The following is an 11913-nucleotide window of genomic DNA, read 5'->3' as shown; positions in this document are numbered from 1 at the left end:
GACACTAGGGATCATGGGGGTATTTTACAGCACAGAAGTGAATCAATGCACTACTGAAGTCAAAAGCCTTGTATAGCTTTTTTAGGTAGATGGAGTTGGGTACAGAGGACAAAAATACCAGTAGGCTATGCCACAAAGAGCTTTTCTTCAACTTATCACTCATGGTGACCAAACATAATACCAAGAGTGTGGTCTGGTGAATAGAATCGAATATACTTTAATCTTTATTAGGAACACAATGAAATGTTGCCTTAATGGCCTCAAATCATGGTGGTAGATTTAAATTGAGCGCCACGTAGGTAAGGAAAAAAAAGCTCTGAGGGGGTGGGGTCCCTTTTGCATGACAGTGGCCCAGGGGCCCATCATTTCTAGATCTGCCTATGCGTGTTCGCACACCAGGCTTTCATGGGATAAAGCAGAAAAGGTCATGTAAGGGAATTTAACCTCACTAAGTCTTTGACAAACATTTACAGACCACAGCAATCAATACTCCGTCATCGCCCATAATCCTTCACACACACACACACACACACACACACACACACACACACACACACACACACACACACACATATGGCGCTCCGTTGGTGCCACGCAAAACGCTGCTCGCGTAGCGTGGACCTGTTGGATTTTTTAATGCGTGCGTGCGTGCGTGCATACGTCCGTTCAGCGCAGGCCATACAAAAACGGAGCGCCATACACACACACACACACACACACACACACACACACACACACACACACACACACACACACACACACACACACACACACACACACACACACACACACACACACACACACACACACAGCTTGTGAGGACTTCAACGTTTTAGGATTTGCCAAACTCTGAAAATTGCCCAAAAAATGCCGATGTACAAGCTCACAAGACCAAGTATAAAATAGTTAAATAGGCTACTCTAATCCTAAATGTGTAATTCTAACCAAACCTCCAGGAAGCGGTGTCATGTTAAGCCTCCATATTTCATGCTATCTCAATATCACAGCCAGTCCCCCTCATCCTCATTGTGCTGTATCGCCCTCCAGGAACTCTCGGGAACTTCCTGGAAGAACTAGACTCTCTGATCAGCTCGTTTCCGGAAGATGGCACCCCTCTGATTCTACTGGGGGACTTCAACCTTCCTACCGCAGAGAAATATCTTCCCGTTACATCCCTTCTGGCCTCATTTGACCTCTCCCTATCTCCCTCCCCTCCCACTCACAAGGCTGGTAATGTTTTGGACCTTGTGTTCTCCAGAGCCTGCTCTCCCTCCACACTCTCTGTTACCCCCTCAACTAGGTCTGACCACCACTTCATAACCTTCTCCCTCTCTCTCTCCACCCTCCCGCCTAAACCTATTAACCCTCCGAACGTCACCTCCCGATGCAATCTCAAGTCCCTAAACCCCTCCTCCCTCTCATCCTCTATTCTCTCCTCTCTACCCTCCCTGGAGTCCTTCCTCTCCCTCTCACCTGACACTGCAACCTCATCCTTTCTCTCCTCTATCTCATCTGCATTCGACCAACACTGCCCGCTCTCATCCAGGCCAGCTCGCTCATGTCCACCGGCTCCCTGGCTATCTGAAACTCTCAGATCTGAACGAACACCTCTAAGGGCAGCCGAAAGAAAGTGGCACAAGACGAAGCTACAAGATGACCTTTCACACTTTCACTCACTCCTCTCTGCCTTTGCCCACTCACTAACCACTGCTAAAACCTCTTTCTACCACACCAAGATCCAATCCTGTACCTCTAACCCAAGGAAGCTCTTCTCCACTTTCACCTCCCTCCTTAAACCCCCTCCCCCCACTCAACCTTCATCCCTCACTGCTGATGTTTTTGTCAACTACTTCGAGAAGAAGGTTGATGATATCAGCAGCTCCTTTCCTCCCCTCCCACATAAAGTAGCATCCGACTCAACCAACACTAACCCCAACATACCATGCATGTCCTCCTTCTCTCCTCTTTCCCCAGACGAGGTTCTACAACTAGTGACATCCTCTAGACCCACCACCTGCCCTCTTGACCCTGTCCCGTCTCCAATCTTCCAAACCATCGCACCTGATCTGCTCCCCTTCATCACCTCCATCATCAACACCTCAGTAACCTCAGGCTGCGTCCCATCTGCCCTCAAGTCAGCCAGAGTAACACCACTCCTCAAAAAACCAACCCTTGACCCTTCAGATGTCAAGAACTACAGACCGGTATCACTCCTTTCATTTATTTCTAAAACCATTGAACGTGTCGTCTCCAAACAGCTCTCTCTCCATCTCTCACAGAACAACCTGCTGGATCCCAACCAGTCCGGATTCAAGAAGGCCCACTCCACAGAAACTGCCCTGCTGGCAGTCACAGAAGCACTACATGCTGCCCAAGCTGCTTCCCACTCTGCAGTACTGATTCTCCTAGACCTATCAGCAGCATTTGACACAGTGAACCACCAGCTGCTCCTAGACACCCTAGCGGAGCTAGGCATTGGTGGAACGGCACTAAAGTGGTTCTCCTCCTACCTCACCGACCGGACCTACCAGGTTTCCTGGAAAGGTCTGTTATCATCCCCCCGAACCCTCCAAACTGGGGTCCCACAGGGATCTGTACTTGGTCCCCTCCTTTTCTCACTGTACACTAAATCCCTTGGCACTATCATCTCTGCCCACAATATATCCTATCACTGCTACGCCGATGACACACAACTGTTCCTATCCTTCCCCCCCTCTACCACTCAGGTGGAAGAGCGCATCACTGCATGCCTGGCTGACATCTCACAGTGGATGTCCTCCAACCATCTCAAGCTGAACCCAGACAAGACTGAGCTTCTCTTCTTCCCAGCTAAGTCCTGCCCTATGCGGGAGCTAACTATTTCCGTAGACAACGCCCTGGTAACGTCTGTCCCAACAGCCAGGAATCTTGGTGTTGTCCTGGACAGTCAGCTCTCGTTCAAACCTCACATCACAGCTGTCACTCGATCCTGTAGGTTCACACTCTATAACATACGACGAATTAGACCGTTCCTCACCCAGGAATCAGCCCAGCTCCTAATCCAGACAACAGTCTTATCAAAACTCGACTACTGTAACTCCCTCCTTACTGGCCTACCAGCATGTGCACTTAAGCCTCTCCAGCTGATCCAAAATGCAGCAGCTCGCTTGGTCTTCAACCAGCCAAAATTCTCACATGTCTCCCCCCTGCTCCGCTCCCTCCACTGGCTCCCGGTCGCTGCCCGCACAGAATACAAAACTCTGATGCTGGCATTCAAAGCAACCAAAGGTATGGCTCCCCCATATCTTACAAGTATGATTGAACCCTACAAACCCTCCCGCGCACTCAGATCAGCCAACGCAGGGAAGCTGGAAGTACCCTCACTAAAAACGCCGGGACAACGCTCCACACGTCCCAAACTCTTCTCCCTTCTGGCTCCAAAACTGTGGAATGCACTTCCCATTGCAGTCAGAACTGCAGCATCACTCCCAATCTTCCGCCGTAGCCTGAAAACCCACCTTTTCAGACTCCATCATGGCCCTTAGCACTTACCCTAAACCCTTAGATAGCATTTCTGTTGGATTATATAGCATTTGATACAGACTTATAGCATGTTATGTAGACAGCACTGTAATTGTATTGTATGTAGTCATAGCACGCCATAGTACACATATATAGCATAGTAGTAAAGATGTATAGTTTATATGTATAGTGTATGTATAGTTTCACTATATAAATATTCCACTGTTACTTTCTTAGCTTACGCATGTTTCATGATAAATGCTTTTTATGTGATGTATTCCCATGCTTTGTTCTTGCTTAAATGTAAGTCGCTCTGGATTAAGAGCGTCTGCTAAATGCCTAAATTGTAAATTGTAAATTGTAAATTGTATTTCAGCAGTGTTGTGTTTTTTCCCCTTTGTCAATTAACGTCCTATACAGTATACTTCATCATAGTGTCGCCCAAAAGTAGGCCTTGTGAAAATAGCAAATCTAAATTCAAAACACGACCGGTTTTCGACACAAAAGGTTTTCACCGGACCTAAACCATTGGTTCTCAACCTAAATATTTTTTCTAATTATAAATCTATTTAAAATGTAATAAAAAAGATAAATTCTACTATACACGTGTGGACATTTGGGGCTCTATTTTCGTCCATGCTAAACCCCTTATCCCTAAACTACTTTTTTTTTACAATTCCGTAAAAAAGAAAAAAGAAAAGGCAAAGTAGTTTAGGGATAAGGGGTTTAGCAGTACTGAAAATAGAGCCCTTGGTCATCAAAAGTCCCCCCCCCCCCCCCCCCGCCTAAAATGACAGATTATCCAGGAAGCGGTGTCATGTTAAGCCTCCATATTTCAGCAGTGTTGTGTTTTTTCCCTTCTGTCAATTAACGTCCTATACAGTATACTTCATCATAGTGTCGCCCAAAAGTAGGCCTTGTGAAAATAGCAAATCTAAATTCACAACACGACCGGTTTTCGACACAAAAGGTTTTCACCGGACCTAAACCATTGGTTCTCAACCTGTGGGTTGGGACCCGTCAGGGGCCTATTTTCACAATTGTCTGTTGTACCGAAATGGGATGCCTCAAGCCCTCAAATCCTACAATTCCATGTGCTTGTCAGGGTGGGAGGTCCCTAATAGTTATATTTTTGGGAGGTCACGGCCTGCTGATGATGAACAGCTCAAGCAGGGATTGACAGAGAAGACATACAAGAATTTAGAAAAAGTTACATTCACATTAACCCTTGATGATCCATTGATCCCTAAACAAGTCCCAACCTCATTATACTGACGATCTGTCTGTCACGTCATAGGTCATAATTTATTGCCGACTACCCCACCTTGTGGAACTTTTAAGTAGGCCTACTGCATAGAGCGAAGCCATTTGCCCTTTCTCGTGATGGACACTTCAAATAATTAGAATTAATGTAGCTACCGGTACATGGAAATGGTGTTGTTAAAAAAAACAAAAAACATTCATATTAGCCTATAGCCTACAACACTATTTAAAATAAAGTGCAATATAATGAACAAAACATGAAATCACATCTTTATGCAAATACATAAGATAAGGGTAGGCTACCCTATAAATAGGTAGTGCGGCAGTGCCCTAAATGTTTCTATATAGGGCATAGTGGCGGCCATTTTGCAGTGCCACTCAAAAAACGCCATTCATTTTTCCCATAGAGATTTCAAGAATATAATCAATTATTTTAAGCCTAGACAAATATTTTTTATAACCCACGAAAATGCGTTGTGAGCTAGCTTGTAGAACTTTTTGTAGAAATTTTCATTGTTTGACGTAGTCACGTAGAAAAGAGTTTTTTGGGGTTCAAGTGGTTAAAATGATCTCATTGCTGTCTCCATGTCATGACGACAACTCTGCATAACAGAGATGGTGGTTGTGGTCCAGGGGATTGAGACTGGAGTCTGGAGCGTAACAGAGGTGCTGCATGCGGCCGTGGGGTTGGATTTGATCAAAATGGAGAATAAAAACTGTGTGTAGCCTACATACTGTGTACTTGCAGAGCTTCTCAACCTATGGGTTGGGAGTTTGGGACCCCCCGGGAGTTTGGGGTGGGGCGGTCCCCATATGATTTGGGGGTCCACCGTCCCCAGATGACAGTAAAGTGACAATTTAAGGAAAGACGACTACTGCGTCAACAAAGTGGCCTATACGATAGAAACCAAATTGTCAAAAAGTGTAAAAATAGCCGCTCTACAGTACAAGCTCACAACGCCGCATTGTGAGCTTGCAGATTTGCTATTTTAGTAGATCTATGGAACCGAGTCAAACTAAATGTAATGCCTCAACTCCTACAATTCAATGTGCTTTGTGATGGGGGTGCCTAGTTCAATTATGATTATTTTGGGGGGTCGTTGTCGTTGACAACCATGCACTGTTGTATACTGCACTGTTGTATACTGCACTGGCTAATGTTGATTCACTACTAGAATGAATGTCTAGTCTAGTGTATTTTTTTATCTGACATCTATAGGCTATATTATTATAGGCTATATTATTATATATATATATATTATTATATTATATTATTAGGTACTACTGCCACCTTGTGGTATTATTTGATCATTCTCCTAAAGGTATAGGGCAGCAAGTTTGCATTTCTTGTGTTCAATTAAGTGTTCAATTATTTAACACTCTAGGCCTACACTGTAAATAAAATGCACTACATTCTGACCGTTACTAGTGCAGTGGATCTCAACCAGGGGTTCTGAGTCCCCCCCCCCCCTAGCTACCACCCCCTTTCTCCTTACTGTGTTTTTTCCCCTTTTAACCTCCCAATTTGATGATTTCCTTTTTTTAATATAGAAGTGTATATGTATATTTGTACAGTACGTCTCTAAATGTTCTGATTAATTGAAAATGGTGGACCCTGTTGTTAACAAGTGTAACACTGGCTAGCTGCGCGTCCCTACGTACCTGCCTCTGATCTGCTCTGTCGCAGCTAGCCAGTGTCGGTGCTGGAGGCGGTACAATGGGATGTCAATAAGGATGTCAAGGAAGGAAGGAAGAGAGAATTTCAGAGCTGACAAAACGGTCAAACAAAGTAAAATTCTCTGACGTTTCCGTTGTCTCCTATAGCTCCTATATGCTTCTTTTGAAACTAACCCCCATCAAAAAAGCGCAGCACGACCATTTCCGAACGGTCTGTATGTCAGAAACTTTACGTAGGGTTCCAAGCGGGGCTATCTCCCTGCTGGAGGGGCTCCCATCACCCCATGCACCCTCAAGAGGAAAAAAAGGAAGAAATGCACCCTACCAATGTTGTGGAGCTTGATCACCTTCTCCTCCTTTCCCCAATAAATCCAAAAGTAGTCTGAATACTTCCACGACGAATTAATAAAGTATAAACTATCAGCCTCCTCCAAAATCTGTCAATCTTTGTCGTTACTCAGCACTTAATTGTTGACAACTTGTAAACAGAAACAGAATGTGTGTGTCACACCAAAAGTGGTGACCTATAGAATCCTGTACATTAGAATCATCACGCAATCGTCACCCATTCACACCTACACAGAAAGCACAGTCACAGCTGTCATTGTCTCCACCAGGCCGAAGGCATGTGGGGAGAGTATGTTTTGCACTCCGTCCGTCCGTGTGTCCGTCCGTCCGTTTGTGTGTCCGTGTGTCCGTGAACAGCTAATCTCGGCCACCGTTAACCCGCTCGATGCCACATTTTGCACACACACTCCCTGGATGCCAACGATGAACCTCTGCCCCAAACTTTCCAGAACGGCCTGTTATAGCGCCACCAGGAGGCCGCTTTGTGCAAAACAAGTTTTTGCACAGTACACCTACAGATTTGGTCCAAACATCGCGCAAATTGCTACACAGTCTCTCTAGAGCCATTCAACGAAACGGGTCTTTCAGATTTCTCAGACTCTATCCTGATTGGTTAACATTGGCTTCCAAAGTTCACAGGAGTGCTCAGTTTCAAACAAAATGCTGCAAATCATGAACACATCGCGTGATTTCCGTGAAATTGTGCACCCACATTCCCACTAGGCCGAGGACGAAATGACACATGAACAATTTCAACTCAGCCTCAAGGTGGCGCTATAACTGGCCCAAACGTGTTTTTACCTCTAACTGCACGGATCTGTGGATAACTTTGTATGCCAACTCCCTAGAGGCCAAGGAAAAACCTTTGCCTGGAATTTTTCACATCTGCTCTTTATAGCGCCACCAGGAGGCCGACATATGTAAAACACATTTTCTATTATTACTCCTTCAGATTTTATCCAAATTTCACGCAAATCGGTACACATGATCTCCATAGTCATGTGATCAAGACAGGTTTTTTTGATTTCTCATATTCCATCCTGATTGGCCACGATTGGCTCCTACACTTTTCAGGAGTAGCCCGCTTTGTACAAATCGCCACAACTCCTCAACGCAGCGTCCGATTGCGATGAAACTGTGCACGCATATTCCCACTAGGCTGAGGAAGAAATGCCACTTGCACTCAGAAAACAGAAACTACTATCTACCCAAATATATTGGTGAATCATTTTTACACCCTTAATTATCGAGTAAACTTGACTGCTATGAAATCAAGTAAAATCTACCTTAAAAATTAAGTAAGTGCAAGTAATATATTAAAGCAGGTTGAAATGACAATTATTGAGTAGATAAAATTAATATGCATTAGCACCTTGAAATGACAATAATTGAGTAGATAAACTTAATATGCATTAGCACCTTGAAATGACAATAATTGAGTAGATAAACTTAATATGCATTAGAAAACCTAGGTTAAAATTACATATAAATTTGAGTATATGGGATTGAAATTGATAGGTTGATTTAACTATATACGAGTGTATGATTTAATAAAATATATGCGTTACATTTACTCAATATTTTAACTGTATTCAACTCATAGTATTTTAATCAAAAAGGAATTCTGTATTTACCTTTGTCAAAGAGAATACACAATGCAATTATACAGATAAGTACGTTTTTAATTGACCAAAGTGAACATTCAAGTATTAAACATTCACATACTGTATGGGAGGAAACAGTCTGGCCACACGAAACAATGTGCAAATTACAATGTCAGCAAATACATTTTAAGAACATTAAACATTTCCTACTATGGGCTATATCTTGCGCCACCCCATATCCGTAAACTTATTTGCCATTCTTTACGATTTTGACGATCGACTAGTTGAACCATTTTAAAGTGTGTTTCAAAATAGTAAAAAATGGCAAATAAGTTCAGGGATAAGGAGTGGCGAAAGATAGGGCCGTATAAGTACAAACAATGTATGCATTCTCTGCAACAGAACATTTTCCTTAGACAATGTGCAAATTGTTGTCTGCAACAACATTAAAGAACATTTTCCTTGCCCATGGCAGGTAAATAAAACAAAACAAAAGTCCACGCACACTATAGTTGAGAGGACAAACATGATAGGATGGTCATTTGACTTTTTTTTTAGTCAAGGCTGGGTTTAATGAATTACCTGCCGGTGTCCCACCGAAACTATACCGTATACACACACGCGCAGTCGCGCACGCACACACACAATTTGATTGTCTACCCCCCCCCCCCACACACACACACACACACACACACACACACACACACGTCACACTATACTTGACATAAACATTTTAGGTTTAGGTTAATTAATTTGCCTGCATGCCGGTGCCCAAATTAGCCGATCTACAAACATGCGCACACACCTGAAAACACAATTTGATTATCTATACCACACACACACAATTTGATAGGCTACTTCATCATAGCAAAAATAGCTGCCATTCTTTTTTGAAAACATTCATCTATGGTCACATGCAGACACCATATTGAAAGTATAGTTGGTCAACAGCCAACACGCATACAATTAAAACCTGGTGTAGTTGTAAAATTGTACAGCACCGAAAAACATGAACCCCAAAAGCATTATTTAACAAGACCCAGACAAATGAACATTAAGTATAAAAGAACTGTGGCCCTTTAAGCAACAAATGTTAGTTTTTAAAGTAATGTGCTTGGAGCAATCAATAACCCATTACTGTATAAGAAAAAATAAGAAAAAGCAGTAAGGTCAAATGGGGAAGAATTTCTTAATATAGAAAAAATAAAAATAACGTTTTACTGTCTATCGGTGAGGTTTGTACAGATTAATACATTCTAATTGGCTATATGCACTGTGTACACATAAGCACCTCCACTTCAAAACAAGTCTGTCAGACGCACAGATCTGACATGCTGCTGTATGCTTTATACAATAGGCTTTCCTTTTGAACAGTGCAGTATCAGTCAGTGTCGTATGTGATGTGGTTCCCTACTAATCTGTTTCCACTGAAAACATTCAAACTGAAGTTGTCAGTCAGGACACTAGCCAAGCAGACATTTTTTCAGTGTCTGCACTTTGGGTGTAAGCTGTTGAGGGTCTAGTCCAAGCAGTACCTTTTGAAAAACCTCCAAGATGTATTTGAACTTCTTGGGGTACTTCAAGTCAAACACGTAGGTCAGTCCCAGGAGATAGCAGCAGGCTCTGCTAATATCGCCGAGGTTGTTGAGGACAGGGATGCCCTCAATAACAATACCTACATCAGCAGCTGGTGATTGAGTTTGCAGACTGTAGATAGTCATCAGTTCCCCCGACAACTCCTCTTCTACATCGACACCAGCATCCTGCACACATTGTAAAAATAGAATCTCATGAATGAAAACGTAATGATGATGTTCACGGTATTATCATTCTAAACAGTTACTACTGTTGCACAATTCCCTGCTCTGGGTGGGACCTCCGTCAGTGTCTTGAGTTTGCAATTGAAAACGTTTGCTGCCAACCAGTTGAAGAAATCACAGATTGAGGCCAGATTGAGACCATTCATGTTCATGGAAGAAGCTTGTAAACATGTATTCTATTGCCAATTTGTGACCTTGTAGATCTGCTATTTTTGCTGTACAACATGCTTCCATAATTAAGACATGCTGCCGTCTATGCTGCTATGGAACTTGTATCCATGTGCAGTGCAGACCTGAGTGTATCGTGACCTTACTTAGTATGTAGGAACACATGTCTGAACTGCAGTAGCACTAGACATGCCATCTCACAACCTGATTCTCTGGACACTTTCTCACAAAACAAGCTCCTCACTCTGCCGTTCTTGGCACGTTTGAGATATTGTCTCACAATTAGCCATGATGATGACATTAGTTAAAACTACAAATTGTTAAATACTTTATTTTACTAACTTCAACGTCCTTGATCAGGGCACCAGGCTCTTCTCCCAGATGGTCGATGAGGCACTTGATCACGATTCCTCTGGTTAGCTGTATGGGGTTTCCACTCTGCAGACAAAGTTTTATCCTTAATACAATGCATTACTTTGCACATTCAAGCTGGGCTTTTGTTTACCAACTTTAAAGTCTACCGTTTCAATTGTCTGCACACAGTTTTAGCATTTAGGGCCCCATTTCCACCAGTGCTAAACACATTATCCCGAAACTTCTTTGCCTTTTTTACTCTTTTGAAAAACAAAATTGGTCAACTAGCCAATCTAAATGAACAAAAATGTTTTTCAAAATAGTAAAAAAGCAAAGAAGTTTAGGAATAAGAGGGGTTTAGTACTGACAAGACTATTAAGACATGCATTTCGTCTATCAGGGAATGGACAGGACAGAGACATAGTGATGACTGTTTAGGATACATTAGTATCTAAAGTAAGTGATCGTAATTAACTTAATGGGACTGATCTAGGACATTTGACAGGTTTGCGTTACAGGCAAGATACTACAGTGGAAGTCAATGAGGAACATTTCTCACCCGCATGTGAAGTTACAACATGTCAAGGAAATTACAACACAAACTTTGTTCTAGCTTTTTAAAGTGAATGAATACCGAGAATAGAAGATCTGCAAGTTCACAGACTTCAGTGAGATGCAATGTGAGCTTGCATATCTGCTATTTTCTGATTTAGAAGCCGTTTTTAAGAATCATCCTCAGGTCTAAATGGTTTATTACCTGAAGCAGAGCACTCTTCTTTGCCCGATGTGGCTCTCCTACAGCACCTCTCTTAGATTGGAACATGGACAGCAGTTTAGGTGTGTAGAGGTCCAGTTTAGGTGTGTAGAGGTCCAGTTTAGGTGTGTGGAGGTCCAACATGTCCATGAATTTCGGCTCAAGCTTCATTGTAGTGATCAACTTGAACTCTGCGCTGACCTCAGATGAGGGGAAGGGAGAAAAACAAAACACATTGTGATCTTGTACATCCATTTTCCACCACTGTTGCTCCAGGAATGGGTACAATTGGTTAAATACAATGTAAATGTGTGTCACATGCAGGATGTCATTTCTGTTGAACCCTGCTACAAGAATCCAATTTACTCACTTGTGAAGCATCAAACAAGGCCAGCCATCTCTCCTTTACATCCTTGACGCTCAT

The 11913-nt window shown here is 42.8% G+C and overlaps 1 protein-coding gene across 1 annotated transcript; it reads right to left on the bottom strand.

Moving 5' to 3' along the window:
- Nucleotides 1–9627: 9627 nt before the first annotated feature.
- On the bottom strand, nt 9628–11913 carry LOC310854580 (uncharacterized protein; the record flags this gene model as incomplete). The annotated part of the gene is made up of 4 exons (XM_083759256.1): nt 9628–10156; nt 10724–10819; nt 11493–11690; nt 11860–11913. 4 exons carry the CDS (start codon nt 11911–11913, stop codon nt 9857–9859), a joined length of 648 nt encoding a protein of 215 aa, XP_083615382.1. The 3' UTR covers nt 9628–9856.

Source organism: Protomyctophum parallelum (assembly GCF_964188405.1).
Source record: "Protomyctophum parallelum genome assembly, chromosome: 2".
Classification (NCBI taxonomy): Eukaryota; Metazoa; Chordata; class Actinopteri; order Myctophiformes; family Myctophidae; genus Protomyctophum; species Protomyctophum parallelum.
Note: the sequence above shows the minus strand (reverse complement) of the source record. Positions and strands in the feature narration are given on the sequence as shown.